The following is a 27,590-nucleotide window of genomic DNA, read 5'->3' on the forward strand; positions in this document are numbered from 1 at the left end:
CAGACTGGTGTAAGGAGGTGTGGCCCATGGCTGTTTCCCCCCAGGCTCTGGTGTCTGGTTCTGAATGGAAGGTGGGTAGTAGAGCTTGGCACCACCTTTTTCCTCTAAGGGAAGATATATCCCCTGGAGAGAGGTCATTTACATTCGAATAGGCTCTCTGCCTGTGCTTTCTCTACCCTTGTTTGGGTCAGAGCACTGGGAAATGAAAATGGTTGAGGCTTTCTCCACTGAGCTGAAAAAGGGACAGAAATCCCCCCTTCAGGGACAAGCCCATGGCCACCCTCAATTTCTCCCATCGGCCAGAGACAGTACCTAGTCCTCTGGGTTCCTCCTCCCTCCCAGAGAGGTCCTCTGGCTCTCCAAGTTCAGTCGTCACCAAAAGCCTCTGTCTGCTTGTTGGGGGTTCGTAGCTTGTGTTGAGCAGTCCACGCTTGTTAATTAAAACCCCAGTTGGCGCTCAGCTGAGCTGTATTCGCTTGCTCAGAGAGTGCTGCTCTCTATCACAGCGCGGCTTTGCAGTTTGCCATGGCAAGGGGGCTCTCGGCTCAGGTCCGCAGTTTTTACTTACAGATTTATGCTGCAATCCCATTCCTCCCAATTCAGGTTGGTGTATGATGAGTGGGCAGTCACATTTGTTCCCCTGCAGTTATTCCAGATTATTTATTAGTTGTTCCTGGTTGTTTATTAGTTGTTCCAGGGGGACTAATTAGCTTCTACTCCTCTCTATGCCACCATCTTAGCTCCCTGGATATATATTTTAATACCTGGCAGTACTTGTCACTCCTCATTAGTATTCTTTAAAAAAATATTTTCTGGATTCTTCTTACTAATTTGAAATAAATTAGGCTCGGTATGTAACAAAAGTCCAGGCATCTCTATATAACTTTGGTTATTAAACTTAAATACATACAGGAAGCTTCCTTTGTGACAAATACTAGCAGAAATCAGATTTGGTATTCCCAGAAAGCACCTAGGCTGGGGATCAAGTGTCCTTTTACATGAGGACATTTGTAACATTGAACTGGATATTCCATAAATGATCTGGATTCATTCTGACTTCAGAAATAAGATGCAATATTATTGGCATGGGAAAGTTTTTAAAGATAATCTGAATTTTTGGACTAAAACCTTTAGTCCAAATGTTCCCAGAAACAAAAGGCCCCAGTACTTCTCTAATAGCTCTTTGATCCTACCAAGCCCTTTTATGATGACTTGTCGTACCTTTTTGGGGTTCACCTGAAGCAGAACCTGAGATAAGGATATTAGTGCAGGTAGAGTATTTTGGAGGAAGTGGCAGGAGGGAGCGAAGGAGTGAGACAGGGAATGGAGAAAAGCTAATAAAAAGGTAGGTTACCTCTGTGGGCAACCAAGGCTCAGTCCTCCTGGGGACCTTCTGAGGAACCATATAAAATGATACAAAGAACTGTTCATCTGAGTGACTGGAGCATTTATCAGCTTGCTCCTGCCCCCTTTGGTTGAGGGTTGCTCTAGGGATAACAAATCCCCTGTGCTCCTGGGCCAGGACAGAGGAGGTTTCCAGGGCTCTAGAGAAAGCCCTGAGGCAGAAAAGAGCATGGGACACGCTTGAAGTGGGACTTGCCAGTCTGCCTGTAAGTGTCCACCACAGCTGAGCTGAAATCAGAGGTGACCTGAAGGGTATGACTCAGGGCTGCATCTGTCAAAGGAGCAAAGAGTATCTTTCAAATGAAATTCCATAGACAACTGGACACCTGATAACATCACATTCAATTTCCACTGCAATTTCATATAAACAATAGTTTTTTTATTAGTGAAAAATTTTGTTTGCATTAATGATAGAAAAAACATGTCAGGAATCATATGAAGTGAATCAGCAGCATAAGCTACATGAAGAAATTCTGATCAGTATTCTCTTTAATAACCACAAGCAGTTTGTTCCAGTAAAGACCAGATGGTCAGGTGTGAGGGTCACCTTTCATAGAACTCATGTCTCGAGCAAGTTAAATTAAAAATAAGCCTCCCTTAAATAAAAATTCCAATAGAGGTTCATCATGTCATACTTGTTCCACTTGACTATTAGTGATTTTTCTAGAACATGAGGAAATAAAGTCGAGTGGGAAAAGCCTTTGCCTTCAAATGGCAACATCCATTTCCTGTTCTGTGCTCAACTCACAATTTTCCCTGAGAGAAGTGAGTTGTCTTGGTTTCTTCCTCTCTAAGGTAGCATAACACCATATTCTGTGACTGTGATAATCCTGACAAGCACAAAAGCCTTTGGGACCTTCCCACAATAATGGCTGCAAGAGAATGAGCACGAGAAATAGTTTGTTATTTTCAACCTAAAGTCAAACTAGTACATTTATTCTTCTTTACTAATCTGTAATTTTGGCTGTATTTTATGGGTTTATCACACACTTTTCAGAGAGAAAATATCAAATGTAATTTTAACCAAGAAACTGTTCAGAAGCATGAAACAAATATGGAAATAAGCAATGTTTTTGTCACTCTACTTGTGTGGGACTCAGTCTAAAGGTATACATCATTAACTATAATTTTAGCATCCAGAGTATTTAAAAATTTCTCCCTCACAGAAGATTATATTCTGATAATAGGACTGAACAATGAGTACTCATTGGCTTATCAGTTTTATTAAGGTGGATAGGTGGCTGTATAAAATAATAAGATATGCAAATTATCTAGTTATTGATGTGCCCCAAATCTAGATAGTTGGCAATTATTGAAGACCAAATGTTTTCCATTGAGTTTTTCACTTTTTGGAGTACCTAAAGGTTCTACCTTAAGAGTTTAATGAATTGCCCCTTCAAGAAGAGAGACATACTACATTGCTTTAGTGTAGTGATGGAAAATTTTGACAAGTGAATTAAAGCAATTAATTATGTCCATGCAGGGATAAGAAGCTATGTAAGTGAATTTCACAATTTTTTCTTCATTGGCTTACATTGAGAGCCAATTTTAAACAAGAAATTCGTTAGAATGATTCAGTTATTAAATTCTGTAAGCACTTTACCAGATAACTATATAAGGTTCCCAATTAAAAATAAACGGTGAACTCTGAGAATCAAAGAAAATTCCCCAAAATATGCTTTAACATAAGATGGTTCCCAATCCTCTGACTTAGATTATACTTTAAAGTGAAGAGGGCTTTAGAAGAAAGGTGGTCCCAAGGGACCTTTCTTTAAAGTACTGTTTGTGTAATATTGTAAACCCCCTCTATTCTGTCAGCAAAGGATTGTCAAGGGTAGTTGAGGACACATTTTTCTCTACTCAGTAAGTGACGCTGAACCACAAAACATTGCAAGGAACTGAATCTGAGGAAGAAGAACATATAAAAACAACTTGAGAGTTACCAAGTAGTTGTTTGCCTTAATGTGATAGTGAAAGACTGCTCCAGAAGAAATGTCTCGGAGTCAGACTTCTGGAAATTTATGTGTAACTTAGGCAGTGGATGAATTTCCTATATTCATAAATAATTTTACAAATAATCACTGAATAGTGTTTCAGCTAATATAGTTTTATAGTTGGCAAGGAAGATTGGGGGAAAAGAAATCAGTTACTGATTACATTTTCCCAGGACCATCTTTCCACATGAAGATCATTTTGACCGAAAGATAACAGTTAACCACCCACTAGTGCCATAACTAGCATTTAGTTCTGCTCAATATGAAACATCTTTACTTGTTCCCACCAACATTATCTGTTCATTCTCTATGTTTGCAAAAGTACAAGAAAAAAAATCCACAGGTGCTTATACAACTCACAATTCCCTATACCATCCACCCTATCCCTCACCCCACCCAATCCCTTCCCCTCTTGATTCCTACCCATTATAAAAGTAGTCAGAAGACTGAGTTATTTTCCTCAATGAATTATGAACTGGAAATGTGCATAAAATGCAATACGTAACTTTTTAAAGAAGAAATCAGATGCATTTGAATGATGTATTGAATGAAGATACAATTTTACCCTGGGTTCCAAACTCTATTTACTTCTGGGTTGGCATGAAATGAATGGAAGAACACAACATAAAATGGAATACATGTATTTTGAGCACGAACTTCGCTGAATGAAGCATAAGGTTAGCCCAAGTAGCATTAACAAGTGATGCAGAGACATCATAACCACAACAGTGGTCACACATTTCGGGAGCTACCAGTACCCAACAATGAAAACATTACTATAGAAGAGTTTATTAAATACTTGCTAGACACTTGAAAAACAAAACAATTTGTCAGGGACCATATGATTTTATAAAGCATAATGGCCAGCCATATCACCCTGTTTTTTAACTTGCTGGCTGGAATACTCTCAAACACTTGTCAGCTGGGTCCTCCCCTTCTCCCTACAACAGGAAACAAGTCGGTGAGGATGCTGAAGGTTTCCCCACACCATAATGCAGGTCAGGACAGTGCACATGGTTCCTTCACCAAGCTCGATGGTTAGGTTCGAATGAGGGGTGCTCTTTCATCTGCTGTTCCCTGAGACAGAGAAAAGAAAGGACAGGGAAGTTAGGTTTCACATCAGAAACTTCTCCCCAGATGGGAAAAGTCAGGTAATGGTGGTGGTGGTGGTGGTGAAGACATAGAAGGAGTGACTCATTGGAAGGCAGTTTGTCCCAGGTATTCTCCTCTCTTGGCCTGTCTCTTCTTGCTCTTTATGATTTAGACATAACCTCAAGGAGGCCTTTCCTGACCACCCCTGCCCCCAATACTGGAGTTGTATCCTTCTCCGTGTTTACCCTGTACATAAGCTATAATAATTGTCATACCCTATTGAATTTGCCTCCTTCCTGGCTTGAAAACCACTAGAGTATATTTTAATATTCTGTCTGGGAGGATGATAGGTGCTCAGTAGTTGCTTGCTTGTGGAATACATGAATATGGTTAATTATAGTAGCATTTACATGGGGTTTCATCTGTTCTTATGAAAATCTCAGTAACCATACAAAGTAGGATGGAGGTAACATCCATGGACAAAAGTGGCAAGACAGTTTATTCAAAACAGTTAATTCAGGCTAAAGTGACTGGCATAGCATAAGAAACACGATGGAAGAATCTAGAAAGTAGTGAAATCCAAGCTAATATTACTCAAATGGTTTTAACCTATTTCATTTTCTACTTCACATTTGCCTCAGATACTTGTTCAGGTGGCTAGGAAAGAAAAGTCTTTGTTGACAAAAAGTGAAGCTGCTGAGAATTTAAGAAAGGATTCTACAGGAAAGATTCACTGAAGGTATTTTTAGCACCCTGAGTTAGCCTGCTGGTCACTTAGGAAGGTTAATCTGTTTCACCCATCCATTTGGGTTGTTCTCTTCCCTCCAGGAAAGTAACTGCTTTCATGCTACAACCATTTATTTTGCAAGGATGTCTCGATGGTAGGTATCTTCTGGTATATCAGGGATTCTTTCCAAGCAGGTCTCTGACTGCCTTGCTGTATAATCTTGGAGCTGGTATATCATATTTAGTAATAACTAATGTTTATTATACTCTTTCTATATTCTCATATGGGTCAAATGCTTTATGTTTACTGCATCATCTAATTCTCAGGAAAAACTCATAAGGAAGGCTTTATTATATCCCCAGTTTTACAGATAGAGAAACTGAGGCATGAGTTCCAGGACCACACAACTGTTAAGTTGCAGAACTGGGATGTGAACTCAGGTAGTCTAACAGCAAAGCCTAAGCGCTTAACTGATAGATCTTTTTCCTCTTCTTTGAGGTTATTGTTTTCAAAGATGTCACGTTTACTCCCAGGGAACACATTCAGGTATTCCATTCCCACCAAGAGAGCCTCAAATACTAGATGGCACTATCCCATCATCCCATCTTCTTTGACACATTTCCTTTGCTTCTCAGCGTGTAACCATGAAATCACTGTACCCAGCATAAAACCCCAGAATGCACCCTAAAGAGCCAGCTGGCAGAATGTCAGTGAAGCCCAGTTGAGGAATTCCTCAGGTAAAGTTATCTGGTAAGGGAGAAGTTTCTTCAGCTACTACTCACCTCATCCATGGATCCCTGTCCTCTGCATGCAAGCCAGGTGAAGATCAAACCAAAGAACACACCAAGGGCCATGATGATGTAGGGTATGTTGGTGATGACCAAAGTAGTGTTAATCACAGACCTCAGTCGACTTGCAGTTTCTTCATCAATGAGAACAGTCTGGAGGGAAAATAAAATATACTCCCTTGATTACTAAACATCCAGGTGTAATGTTTTTTTCTGTATCTTTCCTTCAAATCATTAAACACAATTTGGGTATGTTCTCCTGTCAGCAAACCAGATATACTGAAAATCCATTTGATAAAATGGAGGACTCAGAGGGGTCATCTATTTGTTAACATCATATCTTTTCCTGTGAAGGCATTTACTGCTCTCAAAACAGATTGGGAAAAGGAAGGAAAGTATTCAGAAATGTTGAGATAATAGCCTCTTTTGCTTCAGACAACTCCAACTCACTGTTCAAAATCCAGCTCAGTATAAATTCCAGATGTTTTCTCTGACCACGTAGGGCCTGGTTAAAGGCCCTTTCTCTGTGCTGCCATCCACCTCTATAAAATCCTCCACCTTGTCCTCACATCTGTTGGTCTCTCCCTGACTGAGGTCCCTGAAGGCACTAACAACACTGGGAATGGAACCCAGAACACAGCAGATGCTCAATTAATATTGGTTGATTGAATGAATTAATGAATGGAATGTTCCAACAACAATAAGTAGAAAGTATAATTTCCCTCTTGGTTAAAGCTATGTAGTAATCAAGACCAGAGGTCTTGACAGAAAATGTTCAGGAAGTTTTGAGGCTAACCAGAATTCCAGAGGGTGTTGATAACTAAGGAAATGTAATAGAATAGCACTTTCTGTACTCAGAGCAGAGGTATGATTATCTTCAACCGTCATGTGTGACATATCTGAAAAACTTAAGCCCATAAAAATTATGAACAACAAACGGCACTTTGGGCTTAATTTAGGCTTAATTTACATTGAGCCAGAGGATCAGGCTCTAGGCCTTGTTCTTGCACAAACTGGCCAAGGTCCCTCTGGGCCAAAGTTTCCTCTTCTAATAAAAAGTGTGGAGAGAGAGACAGAGGTAGTTACAATGGGCACTTCCAGGTCTAATATTGTATGTTTCTGGAGAATAGAAAAGTTAAGTTCTTTCTAGGAGGCAGCAAAAGCAGAAGGCTTCACTCCATTGTTCCCTGCACTTAACCTAGTCTTTAACCAAAAAGCAAAGCAAAAGTTGGAATTGAAGAGACTTCACATATGCCATTGCTATGAGCATCACTGGCAGAAGAGGACCTTCTGCATTTTCAAAAAGCCATACTTTCATGCCCCTCCCCACAAACGATAATAATGATCCAGAAGCAATCGTAAAAAGGTACTACAAATGGGTAAATATTGCCTGAATTTTTCCTATGAAACAATTAGAAACTTGTCTTGGAGTTGTAATCACAAACCCTTCAAAAGTTTATAAATGTGGCTATCAATATAATGTTAAATGAAAAAAAGATATAAAACTGCATCTACAGTGTATGATCTCAACTATGTAATACCAGATCCAGAGGCAACATGTGAAGGTGTCAACTGCACTTGTCTCTAGTGGATAGGCTGAGGGATGATTTACTTTTAAAATATGTTTTTTAATTTCCCAAGAGTTCTCTATAAAGAGCATATTAGTTTTACAAGATGATAAACATAAGCTAATATTTTAAAGTTATTAGAAAAAATTTTAGAACACACTGAATAAAATATAGCAAATTAAAAACAGTATGTCAGTAAGAATCAGATTTTGTGAGTAGTGATTTTTTTCCTTTTTTGCTAATTTGCTTTACTAAATTTTCTACAAAGAACAAGTATTTTTAGAAAACAGAGCTTTAAAAAATGCCTCTGTTAAAACAAGCCTGAAAATGGGGGATTTATTTACAGGGGAAACCCTGCATTTTCCCTCAAAACTATGTGAAGCGAGAGGGGGGAATTGAAGGTATATAACTATGCATATGTAATATGTGATTCAGAAAATAATTTCTCATGGGTGTCTTAAATAATGGGTGTGTTGTATTAGATATATGTTACTCAATAAAAAAATGTAATGGGTGTGTTCAGAGCTTTCAGAATATGCTTTTATTTATAAAACTTCAATTTCTGTGGGTAGACTAAAAAAAGTATTGCTTCAGGGAAATACTTTTTGCTTGAACTAAGATATGATCTGTTTCCTATAATTCATGTTACACGTTTGCTTACAGTAGAAAAAACTCTTTTCTATGGTCATGGATAAGGCAACCATATATCACTGAAATTAATGGATATCTATACATTTTATTTAATCATTTCTTTAACTGCCTTCCACAAAATTTTTATTCAGTGTTGCCAATCATTTTAATTTTACTTCCCCTTTTCTCCTTCTCAACTAATCAACAGTAAATTAATCAATTTTACAAACTGACAGAGTTTGGTAGAAGAAGTAAACAGACCAAAGAAAGGTTTACCCTGGACATCTGGATGTGGACTATTTGTTCTGTTTCAAAAGTGTCTGACTGTGTTTCATTCTACCTTTGCATTTTGTTTCTTACATAATCAGCTCCCTAGAAGGGAGTTTCATCCAAATAATGTTCTTTAGAAGAGAAATTTCCTTCTGTCGTTTTTCCAAATCAAATCTCAGAGACAGGTTCATGTAATCATTCAAACAGCACTTTTCTGAGGACAAACAATCGTCTAAAAATCATCTTTCCCTCTTTATCAACTGTAGCTATCAACATATATACAGCAGTAGATGTTTTAATAGAAGTGAAAACATATCCAAGTCTCCCCCTCAGGACTCACCTCATTGAGATACATCACAGGGAAAACCATAGTTCTAATATTTCCTGTTTCACTACAAAGATAAAAAATGAGACTATGTTGTAGACATCATCATTATGATGGCAAACTAATCTGAAGAGATAAGTTTATATGAGAATTCCAGCACACTTATTTTGTTTTACTGCCAACTTAATTATCTTTTCAAACATATATAAGAAAGAAGTTAAGATTCCAATATTATGTCAGCCTAGCAATTCCAAGTGCTACACATGTATTTAAAGTGTTAACTATTAAAACACAAGATGTTGAAAGCAAATTCATCAAAATGATTACCACTGTCCTAAGAGTCATCTCAGGGGAAGCCACACACCCAAGGAACAATGATCCATTCCTCAGAATGTTTTGGAACTAGCCCACTTAATCACTGTCTTCAGCATAACTGCCAGGAGCTGTCATTTTGGAGCACTTAGCATATGCCAGCTCTATGCTGAGCATTTTGTGGACATTATCTCATTTAACTAAAACAAAAGTCCCATGAAGTAGGTATTATTGTCCCAGGTTCACAGATGAGGAAATTATGGTTCAGAGAGGCTAAGTAATTTGCGCAGGGTCACCACAAGTAACTGATGGAGTCAGGATTGAAACTCCATTTTGATTCTAAGGCCCCAGCTCTTAACCCACTAAGTTATACTACCTCAGAAATACATACATAGATGACAAAAGTCATTCATGCAAACCACATTTGCTCCTTAGAAAGATTCCTGACAGGTAGAATGAAATCTGGCAAATTTGATGGAAGAATCCACCAAGTTTATAGTTTATATGTATATGTGTGTATGTGTGTGTGTATGTGAATAGAAAGATAGAGATGTGTGTATGTGTGTATATATATAGTTTTGTTCTATATATGTATAGTTTTGCATACTGCTTTGGTATTCAACATTATATCATAAGCATTTTATCATTTCTAAAAAATTCTTATTGAAAAGTTTGTGCAGGAGATTATATTTTAGGAGTCATGACTAAGTATAGCGGTTTTTAGATTGAATTGGGGGAGTAAAAGTTGGATTCAGGAAGCATATAGTCAGGAGGCTATTTTAACCATCCTAGAGAGAGTGTATGGCTATCTCGGAGCAGTGGGAGTAGAAAGAAAGGGATGAGAACCAGAGACATGTTGAGGGGATGCTGACTAAAGTGAGTTTGACTTTGGAGCCACACAGCCTTAAATTCTCTGTGCCTCAGTTTCCTCATCTGTCAAATCATACAGGGTTGTTGTGACAAAAAAATGAGTTGATGCTTGTAAACTGGAATAGTGCTGATCCATGGAAAGCACTCGGTGAGTATCTGGTTAAATAAAACAAGTAAATTCCGAGATCAAGGCACCCTATGAAAATGCTAGCCATGCCCCATCCCTGAAGGGCAGTGATAAGCAGAGTTAGAAGAGGTGAGCTTTATTCCTCCCAACACCAACCCCACCAGAAAGTCAATGTAGCAACACTACCATCTGCCTCTGTAGAAATAAGCAAAACTTACACAAAGGCATCTAATTTTCTGACATAAATGTTGATTTGGAACCTCTTGGCTGCTCTCAAGATAATCCCAGTCAACTGCAAATAAAACCAGTGATAAGAAAACATTAGAATTTAGTAAAACTGCAAACATAGTATTTTCAGTACTGTACCATTTCTGTGTGGTTCTGATAAACAGTGGGGCTGTGATGGTTAGGCTGAGGTGTCAACTTGGCCAGGTAATGGTGCTCAGTTGTCTGGTCTAGCAAGCACTGACCTGTTACTGCATGGACATTTCATGGACTTATATCATTAGTAAATTGATTGCATTTATGGCTGACTACATCTACAATCAACTAAAGAGAGTGTCTTCAGCAATGAGACGTTTAATCCAATCAATTGAAGGCTTTAAAAGGAGAAGTGGTAACTTCAGCAGTCAGAAGAGAAAACTTGCATCTCTACTTCAGCCAGCCAGCTTCTCCTGGGGAATTAATCAAAAACCTTCATCGGAGGTGCCAGTTTACAGTCTGCCTTACAGAATTTGGGCTTGTGCATCCCCACGGTTGCATGAGATACTTTTATAAAATCTCATAATATTTACAGATACCTCCTATGGGTTCTGTTTCCCTAGAGAACCCTGACTCATACAGGGGCTATTACCATGTTTGATATGCAGAGTGGGACAGGGGGAGACTAATCCCCAGAACAAGATGAGAACCATTGATTGTTTTAGGTACCTAATAGAACGATGCTTCTCAAACTTATAATTTGCCTGTTAGTCCTTAGGAATCTTGTTAAATTGCAGATTCTGATTCCGTAGGTCTGGAGGGGGACAGGGGTGCTGAGATTTGGTATTTCTAATAAGATCCTGGGATGTTGCAGTCAGCAGGCCACACTTTGAATGACAAGGCCCTAGAGGACCTGAGTAGGAAGAAGATCCAGCAGAGACCCTGCCAGGTCTGGATATCTAGGTAGATGTCCAGAGAGCTTTGAGGAGGATGGTGCTCACTGCCTGGGAATGGAGCCCAAGTGTACTCAGAGCCCATACAACAGGTCAAAGGAGGAATAGCTGCAAGAGCTGTCTCCCCCATGACAGTTCCATCCTTGCAGTAAGGTTTTGGCACTGCGCTTATCCCTTGGTGATAATGAGCACCTGCTAACAGTTTGGTTGATGAAAATGAATTGACCAATTGATGGCTAAAAGAGGAAAGGGAGAAAACCACACCTAATCTTACTCACAAAAGGATAAGACCACTGTTTTCTAAACTACACATGCAATAAGTGCAGTTAAGACTGAAGTGCCTATAAAATTTTGTGTCAAGTTAGGAGGCCACTTGTGGCTTTAATCCAGGCAGGAGATGATGAGGGCCTGAATTCAGCCACCAGCAGGGGACACAGGAAAGGGGGAATGGACTTGAAGAAAATGAGGAGATAAAATCAACAGGATTTCACGCCTGGTAGGATGTGGGAGGCAGTGAAGTAGAGAGGCAAGGGAGAAGTCAGAGATGCTCCTTCCAAGTTCTCTGGCCATGCGTGTTTCCATTTGTAAGACTGGGGAGACAAGAGTTGCCGATTTCTGGTGATGATTTCTGTCTTGGACAGGTTACCTCAGAAGTGCCTGATGGGGCATTGTTTATGACAGATATCCTTTGGGATATCCTAGCGGTAGTGAAGTAAGAGGCTTGTGCTTGTTTGAAGCTTTTATGTACCCCAGAAAAGGCCATGTTCTCTTAATCGATTCCTGTGGGGGCAGATATATTGGTGGTAGGACATTCTGATTAGGTTATTTCAATGGAGATGTGACCCACCTCATTCAAGGTGGGTCTTAATCCTTTACTAGAACCCTTTATGAGGATAAAAAAGGTAGGAAAAGTCCAGAGAGCTCAGAGAGAAACACCCAAAGAGAGTTAAAAGAGAAAAGCCTGGAGAAACAAGCAAGGACACACGGAAGCTGAAAGCAATGAAACTCAGAGAGAAGGACCAGCAGACGCCAGCCATGTGCCTTCCCAGCTGACAGAGCCCTGGATGCCAGCAGCCTGTCTTCAGAGAAGGTATCATCCGTTGAAGCCTTAATTGGGACATTTTCATGGCCTTAGAACTATAAATATGCAAGCTAATAAATCCCTATTGTTAAAAGCCAAAAAAAAAAAAAAAAATTTGTGTCAAAAGAATGTTCTTGCTTTTTTTATTATTGTTGCATGGTACTTAAAATCCAATGATGAAGGGATGACCTTCAATTCAGCTCCTACAATGAGAGGCTTTCACATGAAATGATATTCAAATCTTTCCAGAGTGATTTTAGTTTACCTCTTCTATGATCACAGGATTAAAGTGTATGTATTAATCTCATGGTTTTTAAAAATAGTGTCATAATAAACTCTCAGAAGTACCTGCAGAAAAAGGTTTGCCAAAATAACTGAAGTTAATATATATTTTTAAATGTCAAACAAAAATTTCTGTCAGTGAGTAAGCAGAGGACTGTCGTCAGTCCTACTGATCCGCACTCCAGTGGGAGAAACATATAGACACTCGGGTCCAAGGCCAGCAGGAGAAGATTGGCCAAGTTACATGCATGGGTCCAAGCTCAGTTGTTTCCATGGACTGAACTTGCACTGTTAATGTTTTTGTTAAAGCAGGTTCACTGGTAGGGCTGCACATTAGATCTGTGGCAATCGGCCTTCTGTAACAGGACTACTGCATGGCTACGTATCACATAGCACTAAGCCGAGTTTCCCCCACTTGAATACATATATGAAAGGTAGACAGTATATGGCTTAAGAATGCTCAGAACTAAACCAATGTACACTGTAGAAACAGAAAAATAATGTATGCTTTGTCACTAGGATGAAGTGTGCACTCACGGGATTAATGTCCACAAAAGTCTCATGATACTCCTTATTTGGATGTATGCCTGCTATGGCCGAAACAAACTTCTCATCCGCTTGGTAGAAGTGTGGAAAAGACATAATAATGGGTGCACCTGCATTTTAAAGAAAACAGAGAAATTAATGATGCTAATTTGAAAGTCTAAAATAATATAAAGTTCCTGACCACATACCTGGCTCCTAATTAAAAAAAAAAAAAAAAAGCTATAGATAACTAAACATGGTGAGGGAGCAGGCTGAAATTCCATCCTATACTTTCTAGTTCAAGATCTCTACTTCATTTTCTGATATCTCATTCACACCCAAATTATTTTATTCTACAATAAACAGTGAAGGCCTGGCTAAATTATTTATTCTTCAACAAAATATTTACTGAACCTATAGTGTCAAGAGTCATCTGTACATTATTTTAACTAACATTCCCAGCAGACCTATGAGATTGTAACTACAATTCTCATTTTATATTTGAGGAAACTGAGGAACAGAAAAGTCAAAAATTCGCCCAGGAACATCTAGCTATCAGGTGATGGAGGCAGAATGCTGATGAATGACAACTGTCTTACCTCAAAGCACTTATTTCAACTACCATCCTGTACAAGTAAATGGAGTCTTTTTTTTGGGGGGGGGGGGGTTCATTTTTCTTTTGTTCTGTTTTTATTGTTTTACCAAAGAAGGACCTTATTCTCCTGAATATGTTGATGCAGAAATATTTAAGACTACATGCCCAACCTCCGACTAGATCAAGGTCTGCTCACATGAATTCCCTATTTTCTTTTCCATATTTTCCCCCTATTTCCCTGTGTTTTCCCTATTTCTCTGTTTTTCCCCCCTACTCATGTTAAGAACCAAATTGGGAAACAAATTAATAAAGGAAACCTATTCTAGCTCTTGCTATTGAAGAGGAGAGAGGTACCTAATAATTGCTGCAAATATAGTTTTGGAGAAATAAACTTATTGACAAGTAATTAAAATTTGCTTACATATTCACCAGCCCATGGCTCAAGATATGCATCATTTCTCACATCAGCATTTTTTAGGGGGAGTGGTAAACATATTTTATTGGCTACATAATTGATCAAAGAGTGGATCTAGCTTTAGGCATGGACTGATCCAGAGGTTCAAATGAGGTTATTAGAACTTGGTCTCTCTCCATCTTCTGACTCTGCTTCCTCTGTTTGTTTCATTCTCTGGCTGCCTCATTCCATGTGGTAGCAATGATGCCATCAACACCTCCTGGCTTACGTTTCCTTAAAGCTCACAAACTCAGAGAAAAAAGTACAACTGTGTCTCTCCCCACCCACCCCCCTTTTTTTTGATAACATACAAAAACAAAATTTCCCATTTTAACCACTTTCATGTGTACAATTCAGTGATATTAATTATAGTCACAATATTGTGCTATCTTCACCACCATCCATTATCAAAACTTTTTCATCACCCCAAACAGAAACTCTGTAAACATTAAGCAATAGCTCCCCATTCCTCCCATCCCTAGCCCCTGGTAACCTATAATCCACTTTCTCTCCCTATGAATTTGCCTATTCTAGGTACTTCATATAAGTGAAATCATACAATATTTGTCTTTTTATGTCTCACTTATTTCACTCAACATGATGTCTCCAAGGTTCATTGACACTGTAGCATGTATCAAAACTCTATTCCTTTTTAATGACTGAACAATATACCATTGTGTACATAGCATATTTTGCTTATCCATTCATCTGTTGACAGACACTTGAGTTGCTTCCACCTTTTGGCTATTGTGAGTAATACTGCAGTAAACACTGAATACTGCAGTGTACAAATATCTGTTCAAGTCCCCATGCTCAATTCTTTTGGGTATGTACCTAGAAGTGATGTTGCTGGGTCATATGGCATGTCTATGTTTAATTTTTTGAGGAACCACCAAACTGTTTTGTTCTTTACTGGTAAGCAGTTCCACAAAGCCACACTTTCTTTCTCTGTGACCTGCAGTGACCTTTAAAATACATTTCTAAAATACACTGAGGGCTTAATAAAGGCCAGACGACTGATCTATGTGTTTTACATGCATTATCTCTCTATCTCTCACACAACCTTCCAAGGAAATTCTCATCACTCCCATTTTATGGCTGAGAAAACTGATGTTCAGAACTCAATCAGTTCAGCCAATTTGCTAACAATTAGAATAGGACTGAAAGCCAAATCTGCCTGACTCCAGAACACTCACTCATCCCACTATCCAAAATATTCCCCAGAGAATTCAGAAAACTTGAGGAAAATCCTGTAGAGTTTAACTTTTTGTCCAAATTTGGGAATACCTAAGAGCAAAGGATTATAGCAAGAGGCTGAAGTCTTGCAAAGTAGAATGTTTATATTGATTCTGACATCAATTTCTTGAGGAAGCCAAAAGTTAACGAAACAGTGTGAAAAATCTGTCTACATTTGTTCCTTGAGCCAGATGCATGCAGGCTGAGTGGATGGGGACACTTTCAGGACCACTCACCCAGTAAGGCCACAGAAGAGATCAGAACCAAGAACTTGTTCCCATTCATTTTTGGTCTTCATCTCCAGGTAAAAGGTACCATGCTCCTTGGCACAGCATAGTCCCTGGCATACTGGTTTTCAAATACCTAGACACTGTCTTTGTTAGAATTACCTGGAGTGCTTGTTAAAAAAAAAAAAAAAAACAAAAACATTCTGGGCCCTAGCATATCTGGAATGGGGCGCTAGGACATAGTTTTTAAACAATTTTCCAGATAATTCTGATACAAGGCCAGGTTGGGAGCCTCTGGTCTCCAGACAAGAATTCAGAGTTATTACCACTGATCTCAGACTTGTCCCCAAAAGAGATGGTAAAACAAATTAGACAAGGGAGCAAAAGTTAGTGCATTATACTTTTTTAGTTGAAAGGTGAGTTACAAAGAGGGACATCTCCCAAAAGAAACTTTAAAGAGGAATTATAGCGCAAAAAGAGAATCACCATACAAATATGTGAACACACTAAGTTCTAGCAGAGATTTTCTTGGAGAGAAGGATTTTTATAAAAATCATGTCCCCTCTCTAAGCCCTAATTCTACAGTCATAAAAACAGGACACTGAATGTCTATTTGGGCTATCCTGAATAATCTATGCAATATGTGATTGTTAAAACTGACTAGTTTTCAGGATGAAGAAATACATTTATCCATTGTAACACCATGATAATTCTGCTTCATTCACGGAAAGGAGCAGAGTAGGTCAGACATTAAGAAACACTGGGAAATTGATGGCCAGGGTTCAAAACTAACCCTCTTCTAAATCACTGAAATCTTAGCCAGGATAAGTACTTTCCCTTTTAGCATTGTTTTGAACACGAAATTAATTAATGCTTTACACGTATTCACTACATATAAATATGTTAAGCGCTTGGAACAGTGACTGCCTCATAGTGAGTTCTTAGAAAACATTGGCTATTACTATTAAAACTTCTAAACTACTGCCCAGAAGAAACACATGGCATTCTAGAAATAAAGAAACAGAAAGCATTACAGAAAAGCCCATCAATAAATTGTGACCGTTCAATAGCCATGTTACAAAACATTACTCTTGAAAGGTCATAATCTGTCTTTCTACTGGGCTGACAACTTATTTTTTGTTGAAGACTTCCAATCCTTCTGCATTCTAACACTGACAATTCTGTCCCCTCTTTTAAAGTTCTTACCATTCTTGCAGATGCTGACATTCAAGACTCCTGAGCCCAGGCAGTTTCCTTCAGGTATACAGAAGCCAGCATTGTCTGAGGTATTGGCTAAGATTTCTGCAGGCACTTTGTACCGAAAGGCAGACAGTCCCTGCACACTCTCAAAGTCACTGAAGGTTATATACACTGACCTATTAGGAAATAAGAACAAAAAGTCAATGTGGGCTCCAGTCAGTATAATCTGCCCAGTAAGTTAGCAACTGTTCTCAGCTATAAGCTTACAGGATAAGTGAAAAATGAAGATGCAAAAAAAAAAAAAAAAAAGCTTGAAAAAGAGCTCAGCCAACTCAAAGTGTATTCAAATAGAAGATAAATTTTAATGAAAAATGTTTAAGAAGTATCAACTATGGTAATATCCAAATAAGACCAAGAGAAAACCAAATGTGTAGTGAAAATTTAAGATGACGTTTAGAATGGAGACTAACAAAAAGGGAAAAAAGAGAGTCTTCTAGACCAGCAGGGAAACATCTGGATGAACCAGAGGCAAAGAAAAGCAAAGCAAGGCAGAGGCAAAGTAAAAGCAGAAAAGGCAACAAAGGGCTCAGCTAGTAGATCCTTAAGAATTTAAAAAGTGCCACACTGGACAGATATTTGATTAGAATATATGCTTTGATATTCATTTCTCAAATAAAAATAATTAGTTTCCATTTCTGTCCCAGTTTTTTATTTCAGTGGCGCTCAATATAATTTTGGCTTTAGTCCTTACTGTGTTTCAAACAGCGGTCCCTGAAAATAGTAAATACCTCTTTTATATACAGCACATGAATAACGGATGAAGTACTTTCACATACACTGTTGTGCTGGTTTGAATCTGTTATGTACCCCATTAAAAGCCATGTTCTTTAATGCAATCTTGTGGGTGCAGACCTATTATGGGAAGGATCTTTTGATTAGGTTGTTTCCATGGAGATGTGATCCACCCAACTGTGGGTAAGACCTTCTGATTAGTTATTTTCCACGGAGGTGTGACCCCACCCATCAAGGTGGGTTTTAATTAGTTCACTGGTGTCCTCTATGAGACTATAAAAGGCAAAGACATTTTGGAGATGGCCGATGAAACAGAAGCTTGGAGATGCAAACAGAAAGACGTTTGGAGACGCTAAGATAAGAGATGAAGCCCAGAGTTTGCCCCAGAGAAGCTAAGAGAGGACCCCCAGATGCTTAGAGAGAAACACCCTGGGAGAACAAGCAAGGATGTACAGGAGCTGAAAGAGAGAAGCTAAGAGAGACAGAGGCCCAGAGACATTTTGGAGAAGGCCATTTTGAAACCAGAATCCAGGAGCAAAGGAACAGGAGATGCCAGCCACGTGCCTTCCTAGCCAACAGAGGTGTTCCGGACACCACTGGCCTTTATTCAGTGAAGGTATATTCTTGTTGATGCCTGGGTTTGGACACCTTTGTGGCCTTAGAACTGTAAATTGTAACCTGATAAACCCCCTTTATAAAAGCCAATCCATTTCTGGTATTTTGCATAACAGCAGCTTTAGTAAACCAGAACAATTGTCTTAACTGATTTTTTCAGCATTTCATTTGAAGGCCAAGAGGAATGCTTTCTGAGTCTCACTTTCCAATCTTTGAACCACAGGTAGTGATATATTCCTTGCAGACTTGTGAAGCACATGTGAGTTGCCTTCCACTGTACATCCCACCCCTGTACCATGTTTTAATGACATATTTTAGGCAAACAAAAAGTAGAGAAAATACTAACAAATATACTCTTGTATCTACCACCCAGATAAATGTATACACAAGGGATACATAACTGTATATAATGGATACAATTGAAGGTCCATAAATAACTCTTCTGGTTATATTTCTTTCTCTGCCTCCCCAGAAGTAACCACTATTCTGACTTTGGGGTTTATCATTCCTTTACGGGTCTGTATGCTTTTATATATGTACATACTCATATACAATATGGGTATTTGCTATTTTTAAATGTCATATAAATAGTATATCATAATCTTTTTCTATAATTTGCTTCTTCATTCAACATTATATTTTTTAGTTTTATTGCTTTAATATATATAGCTCTGGTTCTTTTCTTTTAATTCCTCTATGATATTCCATCATATGAATATACCACAATTTATTTATTTGTTCTCCTTTTTATAGGCATTTAGATTGTTTCCAATTTTTCACTACTACAAACAATGTTGCAATGAACATTTCTTTATACGTCTCCTTGCTTGTATACACAAAAGTTCTTCAGGCCAGGGAACCTACCTAGGAGTGAACAGCAGAATCTCAAGTTTGGACATCTTTTGCTTTACTAAATATTGCCAAATGGCTCTCCAAAGTTATCGTTCCATGTAAGAATGTCAAATCATTTTATAAACCTCCCTTCTAGGTTCCGTTTCACTCATTTCACCCAATTGCATTTTCTCATTTATTTTTGTTTCTTTCTTTAGTCCTTCCACAAATATTTACTGAATAGGAAGGCCAGTAAGAAGGTGGTGGTGACACACTATATGAGAGATGGAAAGGATCTATGGCACAGAAAGTGGGGATGCAGAAGTGGGGGTGAATTCAAGAACTATTTCTGAGGAAGAGTCGATAGTACTTAGTGAATGATTAAATGCAAGAGAGGAGGGAGAATTTATAGTGTCACCAATGTTTCTGGCGTGGGTGACTGGAAAGATGGTGCATTTATGTAAAATATGCAACTCTGGAAGAACAACAATTTGGAGAAGTGTGAGAACAACGAATCAACAGTGTTGAGTGCTACTAGCTCACTTCTGACTTGGAAGAAAAGTTTCATAGAAAGCTGATGATAATCCAGACTGCAAAGAGTCAGCCTTGCAGAAGTGGGTGGAAAAGGAGGTGGCATAAGAATCAGCCGCTCATTCAACCGGTGAAGGGTGAGAGGAGCAGTGGCATGATAGGAAAGGGGAATCAGGGTTGAGAGAAGGGTGACTTCTTCATACAGAGAAGACTTAATCACGTTCATTTGTAGAGAGTGAGTAGGCAGGATAGAGTCAGAAATTACAGAGCAAGTGAGAGAAGATATGATCAATGGGAAGATAGCTAAACTCTGAAATATGGACAACAGTAAGATTTATCTTCTCTTCTCTATAGAGATTACCTGTGCACTGCAAGAAGACCAAGTCAAATTTCAGTCTTGACAGAGCTACCTTAATAAATAATAGCCAACACTAAATATTCCTTACTGTGTGACAGGCCCTGTGTTGAGTGCTTTACTTACAATAACTACTTCGTTCTCATAACAACCTCTAAAGTTGGTAACTATCTCTATCCCTGTTTTACATATTAGAAATGTAAGGCCCATAGTGGTTAAATAACTTGCCCAAGGTCTCACAGCTCTAAGTGATGGGATTCAAACCAATGTAGTCAGACTCCGGAGTCCATGCTGTAAACCACCATGCTATACTGCTTCACAATATGACACCAGCATTTATCACTTATTAAGCATAAATACCCATGCATAATGAGTGTAGCTACATCTCTTCCTCACCCTTTTGGTGGTCTTGCAGTCAAACAATTTCTTTTTAAAATTCTCACCTGCGGCAAGATGGCGGAGTGGTGAGGAGCAGAATTTCGTCTCTCCCCTAGAGCAGCTGGCAATTACCGAAGAACTATATGAAACAGTGTTTTCGGGGTCTCCAGTAACCAGTCACAAATTGGACACAAGTTTGGAATTGGAGGAAAAGCTAAGATTGCAGTGAAAATTGTAAGTTCCCCGGACCAGGGGTCGGGCACCCCCCACACACACCCAGACCTCACAGACTGTCTTGCTGCCGGCTCCCTGAAAGGGGGGGGGGGGGGGACCAAAAAACAGCAATCTGCTGAGGGCAAGAAGGGAGGCTCAAACCAGCCTCAACTGCAGAATTAATTAACAAATTAATTAACTAACTTTGGGAGCTGGGGTGCTAAAGAAGGGCTGGGCTCCAAGAGGTGGGGGCACGTAAAAGCAGGCACCCATTCCCAGACTCCAAAAAAGCCATTTTTTTTTTCCCTTACATTTTGTCCCTTCTGGCTTCTCACTGATCCCTTATCTTTCTTCATTTCAATAGCCCCCCGGCAGGGGTGGAACTGAAGCAGTTGGAGAGTAATTATCAGACAATAGCCCAAAGCATATCTTTAAATGCTCTATTCTGACACTGACAAAACTTCCAGGCTGGGGAAAGACGTTTAAAAGAGACTCTTTTTCTTTCTTTTTTTTTTTTCCTTTTTTCTTTTTCTTGATTTCTTTTCTACTTTTTTTTTTTTTTTTAAATCTAAAAGTAATATATGTGGTTATTTTCTATCGGAAAGCCCAGGTTGAGGGACTAGGCTGGGCTTGAGGGGAGACAGAGTACCCACAGTGTCTTTGAATTCCGTATTCACTACTGAAGGCCTCCACCCCATCTTTAATTGGCAACTCAGGCTGACCAAGGAATCTACCTGGAGAGGCCCCAAAGAGGAGAGAGGAGAAGGGAATAGTGCCCCTGAGAGACAACTGGAATTCTGAGGATTGGGAGAGTGGAGGGAGGCCCAGCTCAACTGGCAGTCCTCCTTCTGGGAATTCAGACCCCAGGGGCTGGAATTCAGATTCCAGCTTCAGTCAGCCACGCCCCTGACAGGATCAGAGTCACCAGGAGAACTAAAGGCTCCATACCTCCTTACACTGGTGGGGGAGCTGCAGGCTGGCCAGCGCCACCTGCTGGACAGGAGAGGAAAAGCACCAATTCTAAAGGCCTCATAGGAGGGTCTCATTCTCAGGAAAACTCCATACCCTCCCAATGAGACCTGGGCCTCACTAGACTGGGAAAATCTGACTATGGTCGACCATATCTGAGGAGACCCACTCACAAAAAGATTCCATAGAGGCAGAGCAAGAAACAGAAAAAACAAGAGGGGAAAAATTCTGATCAACTAAATAGAACCTAAGTTAGAGGTCTAGAATAAGTTGAACTGAATAACAGAGGCCAGAAAACAAAGCCAACCAACAAGAAAACCACTAGGTAAAAGACAGAAAACAAGCTCCAAAATAAACTAATCAAGAGAATCAGATGCCTAGACAACTTAAGATAACAAGCCATACCAGGAAACATGAAAACATGGACCAGCCAAAGGAACAAACTAATAGCTCAGCTGAGACACAGGAGTGGAGGCAACTAATGCTAAATAAATTTGATGAAATGAAGGAAGATATAGCAAAAGAGCTGAAGGATATAAAGAAGACACTGGCTGACCATAAAGAAGAATTCATAAACTTAAAAAAACAAATGGCAGAACTCATGGGAATGAAGGCCACAATGGAGGAGATGAAAAACACAATGGAGGGACACAACAGTAGATTTGAACAGGCAGAAGAAAGAATCAGTGAACTGGAAGACAGGTCATTCGAATTCATACACACAAAAGAACAGATGGTGAAAAAAATGGAAAAATATGAGCAGGGTCTTAGGGAGCTGAGTGACAACATGAAACGCACAAATATACGTGTTATGGGTATCCCAGAAGGAGAAGAGAGGGGAAAGGGGGCAGAAAGAGTAATAGAAGACATATTCACTGAAAATTTCCCAACTCTTATAAAAGACAGAAAATTAGAGATTCAAGAAGTACAACATACCCCAAATAGAATAGATCCCAATAGACCTACTCCAAGACACTTACTGGTCAGATTGTCCAATGTCAAAGACAAAGAGAGGATTCTGAAAGCAGCAAGAGAAAAGCAATCCATCACATACAAGGGAAGGTCAATAAGACTATGTACAGATTTCTCTGCAGAAACCATGGAGGCAAGAAGACAGTGGCATGATATATTTAAGATACTGAAAGAGAAAAACTGCCAACCAAGAATTCTATATCCAGCAAAACTTTCCTTCAAAAATGAGGGAGAGATTAAAACATTTTCAGACAAACAGACACTGAGAGAGTTTGTGAATAAGAGACCGGCACTACAAGAAATACTAAAGGGAGTGCTACAGCCTGATAGGACAAGACAGGAGAGAGAGAGTTGGAGAAGAGTGCATAAATGAAGACTATCAGGAAAGGTAAAAGGAGAGGAAAAAATAAGATATGACATATAAATTCCAAAAAACAAAATGGTAGTAGAAAGTACTGCCCTTACAGTAATAACACTAAATGTAAATGGATTAAACTCCCCAATAAAAAGACACAGACTGGCAGAATGGATTAAAAAACAGGACCCATCTATATGCTGTCTACAAGAAACTCACTTTAGACACAAGGACAAACATAGACTGAAAGTGAAAGGTTGGAAAAAGATATTTCATGCAAACAACAACCAGAAAAAAGCAGGAGTAGCTATATTAATATCAGACAAGTTAGACTTCAAAAGCAAAACAATTAAAAGAGACAAAGAAGGACACTATATATTAATAAAAGGGTCAATTCATCAAGAAAACATAACAGTCATAAATATTTATGCACCAAACCAGAATGCTCCAAAATTCATGAGGCAAACACTGCGATCACTGAAAGGAGAAATAGATACCTCTACAATAATAGTTGGAGACTTCAATACACCACTCTCATCAATGGATAGAACATCTAGACAGAGAATCAGTAAAGAAACAGAGATGTTGAATTGTATGATAAATGAACTAGACTTGACAGACATTTATAGAACACTACATCCAACAACAGCAGGATACACTTTTTTCTCAAGTGCTCATGGAACATTCTCTAGGATAGACCACATGTTGGGTCACAAAGCAAGTCTCAACAAATTTAAAAATATTGATATTATACAAAACACTTTCTCAGACCACAATGGAATGAAGTTGGAAATAAATAAAAGGCAGAAGATCATAAAATTCACAAACATATGGAGGCTAAACAACACCCTCTTAGAAAACCAGTGGGTAAAGGAAGAAATTACAAGAGAAATCAGTAAATACCTCGAGGCAAATGACAATGAAAACACAACTTATCAAAACTTATGGGATGCAGCAAAGGCGGTGCTGAGAGGGAAATTTATTGCCCTAAATGCCTATATTAAAAGAGAAGAGAGAGCAAAAATTGAAGAGTTAACTGCTCACCTGGAGGAATTAGAGAAAGAACAGCAAACTAACCCCAAAGCAAGCAGAAGGGAAGAAATAACAAAGATTAGAGCAGAAATAAATGCAATTGAGAACAGGAAAACAATAGAGAGAATCAACAAAACCAGAAGTTGGTTCTTTGAGAAAATCAATAAAATCGATGGACCACTGGCTAGGCTAACAAAAAAAAAAGAGAGAGCAGATGCAAATAAATGCAATCAGAAATGGGAAAGGAAATATAACTACCGACCGTGCAGAAATTAAGGAGATAATGAGAAGATACTATGAACAACTATATGCTAATAAACTAGACAACTTAGATGAAATGGACAACTTCCTAGAAAAGCATAAACAACCAACATGAACTCAAGAAGAAATAGATGACCTCAACAAACCAATCACAAGTAAAGAGATTGAGTCAGTCATCAAAAAGCTCCCAAAAAGGAAAAGCCCAGGACCAGACGGTTTCACAAGTGAATTCTACCAAGCATTCAAGAACGAATTAGTACCAATCCTGCTCAATCTCTTCAAAAAAATTGAAGAAGAGGGAAAGCTACCTAACTCTTTCTATGAAGCCATCATCACCCTAATACCAAAACCAGGCAAAGATACTACAAAAAAAGAAAATTATAGACCAATTTCTTTAATGAATATAGATGCAAAAATCCTCAACAAAATACTCGCAAATCAAATCCAGCAGCACATTAAAAGAATTATACACCACGACCAGGTGGGATTTATTCCAGGTATGCAAGGCTGGTTCAACACAAGAAAATCAATTAATGTAATACACCACATCAATAAATCAAAGCAGAAGAACCACATGATCATCTCGATTGATGCAGAAAAGGCATTTGACAAAATTCAACATCCTTTCCTGATGAAAACACTTCAAAGGATAGGAATAGAAGGGAACTTTTTCAATATGATAAAGGCAATATATGAAAAACCCACAGCTAACATAACAATGGGGAGAGACTGAAAGCTTTTCCTCTAAGATCAGGAACAAGACAGGGATGCCCACTATCACCATTGCTATTCAACATTGTGCTGGAAGTTCTAGCTAGAGCAATTAGGCAAGAAAAAGAAATAAAAGGCATCCAAATTGGAGAGGAAGAAGTAAAACTTTCACTATTTGCAGATGACATGATTCTATATGTAGGAAATCCAGAAAAATCTACAGCAAAGCTACTAGAACTAGTCAATGAATACAGCAAAGTAGCAGGCTACAAGATCAACATGCAAAAATCTGTAGTGTTCCTATACACAAGTAATGTGCAACAAGAGGAGGAAATCAAGAAAAAAATCCCATTTACAATAGCAACCAAAAGAATCAAGAATTTAGGAATAAACTTAACCAAGGACACAAAAGACCTTTACATAGAAAACTATAAGAAACTGCTAAAAGAAATTGAACAAGACCTGAAAAAATGGAAGAACATACCATGTTCATGGATTGGAAGATTAAATATAGTTAAGATGGCAATTTTACCTAAACTGATTTACAGATTCAATGCAATACCAATTCAAATCCCAACAACTTACTTTACAGAAATAGAAAAAACCAATAACTAAATTTATTTGGAAGGGTAAGGTGCCCCGAATAGCCAAAAATGTCTTGAGAAAGAGGAGTGAAGTGGGAGGTCTCACACTACCTGACTTTGAAGCATATTACAAAGCTACAGTGCTCAAAACAGCATGGTACTGGCATAAGGACAGATATACTGATCAATGGAATCGAATTGAGTGTTCAGAAGTAGACCCTTACATCTATGGACAACTGATCTTTGATAAGGCAGTGAAGCCGAAGCAACTGGGAAAGAGCAGCCTGTTCAATAAATGGTGTTTGGAGAAATGGATATCCATCTCCAAAAGAATGAAAGAGGATGTCCATCTCACACCTTATACCAAAATTAACTCAAAGTGGATCAAAGACCTAAACATTAGCACCAAGACCATAAAACTCTTAGAAGAAAATGTAGGGCAATATCTTAAAGATCTTGTGAAAGGAGGTGGTTTCTTAGACCTCACACCCAAGGCACGAGCAACCAAAGAACAAATAGACAAATGGGATCTCCTCAAAATTAAACACTTTTGTACATCAAAGGACTTTGTCAGAAAAGTAAAAAGGCAACCTACACAATGGGAGATGATATTTGGAAACCACATATCAGATAAGGGTTTAATATCCCGAATATATAAAGGAATCCTGCATCTCAATAACAGAAAGACAAACAATCCAATTAAAAAATGGGCAAAAGACATGAACAGACATTTTTCTGAAGAGGAAATACAAATGGCTCAAAAGCATATGAAAAAATGCTCAACTTCACTGGCTATTAAGGAAATGCAAATCAAAACCACAATGAGATATCATCTCACACCTACCAGAATGGCCATTATCCAAAAAACAGAAAATGACAAGTGCTGGAGAGGATGTGGAGAAAGAGGCACACTTATTCATTGTTGGTGGGAATGTAGAATGGTGCAACCACTCTGGAAGACAGTATGGAGGTTCCTCAGGAAGCTAAATATAGATTTGCCATATGACCCAGCTATTCCATTGCTGGGTATATACTCAGAGGAACTGAAACTTAAGACACAAACAGACATTTGTAAACCAATGTTTATTGCAGCATTATTCACAATTGCCAAGAGATGGAAACAGCCCAAATGTCCATCAAAGGATGAGTGGATAAACAAACTGTGGTATATACACATGATGGAATATTATGCAGCTGTAAGACAGAACAAAGACATGGATCATGTAATAATGTGGATGAACCTTGAGGACATTATGTTGAGTGAAGTTAGCCAGAAACAAAAGGACAGATTCTGTGTGGTCTCACTAATATGAACAGACATTAATGAACAAACTTTGGGAGTTAAAAGCTGACAACACAGGCAACCAGGAGATAGAAAGAGGGCAGAGATCAGCCATTTGATGCTGAAGGACTACAGAATGTTTAGGATTGATCCAGAAATAGATAGGATAATACTGTGTGATGGTAGCACGGTATTGTAAGTACACTGAACAAAGATGTCTGTGAGTAAAGCTGAAAGAGGTGGGATAGGAGAATGTATGACACCAGAGGTAAAGATAGATGACAAAGACTGGGACTGTATAACGTGGCAAAAACTGGAGTGGCCAATGACTGTTACTAAATATACAAATATAAAAATGTTTTTGCATGTGGGAAAGCAAATGAATGTCAACCATGTAGAAATTTGAAAAAGGGATGGTATTCAGGAAAAAACATAATCAAAGCAAACTGGAGTCTATGGTCAACAGTAACATTGTAATATACCTCCATTAAATGTAACAGGCAATACACCAATGCTAAATGTTTATGAGAAGGGGATATAGGGGAGTAATATGGGATTCTTGGTAGTGGTGCTATTTGCTGTCCTTAGTAGTATATTGTATTGTATGACATGTTATTTTTCTTTTTATCATTTTTTCTTATTGCTAAAAAAAAAAAACAATTTTTCTTTTAGTAATCAGTATGTTCAAATGCTGATTGTGGTGATAAATGTACAACTTTATGATGATACCATGAACAACTGATTGTACACTGTGGATAAATGTATGGTATGTGAATATAACTCTATAAAATTGTAGAAAAATATATATAGGAGTAAAAGTGTTGGAGAAAACATGGTGAGAGGGATGA

General features: G+C 38.6%; 1 protein-coding gene across 2 annotated transcripts in view; it reads right to left on the minus strand.

The window, feature by feature from the left end:
• Positions 1–4,023: 4,023 nt before the first annotated feature.
• Positions 4,024–27,590, minus strand: part of SCARB2 (scavenger receptor class B member 2) — a 91,461-nt gene continuing 67,894 nt past the window's right edge. The window contains exons 7-12 of one of the 2 annotated variants that reach the window (XM_037830017.1): positions 16,868–17,037; positions 13,162–13,280; positions 10,326–10,399; positions 8,814–8,865; positions 6,000–6,158; positions 4,024–4,475 (exon numbers count right to left, since the gene is read on the minus strand). In XM_037830017.1, coding sequence (XP_037685945.1) covers positions 4,437–4,475; positions 6,000–6,158; positions 8,814–8,865; positions 10,326–10,399; positions 13,162–13,280; positions 16,868–17,037 — 613 coding nt within the window. In that variant the 3' untranslated portion in view covers positions 4,024–4,436. The remainder of the gene's footprint in view (positions 4,476–5,999; positions 6,159–8,813; positions 8,866–10,325; positions 10,400–13,161; positions 13,281–16,867; positions 17,038–27,590) is intronic. The other variant, XR_005215889.1, reaches the window with a different exon arrangement.

The sequence above is a fragment of the Choloepus didactylus genome, chromosome 3 (genome assembly GCF_015220235.1).
Source record: "Choloepus didactylus isolate mChoDid1 chromosome 3, mChoDid1.pri, whole genome shotgun sequence".
Taxonomy (NCBI): Eukaryota; Metazoa; Chordata; class Mammalia; order Pilosa; family Megalonychidae; genus Choloepus; species Choloepus didactylus.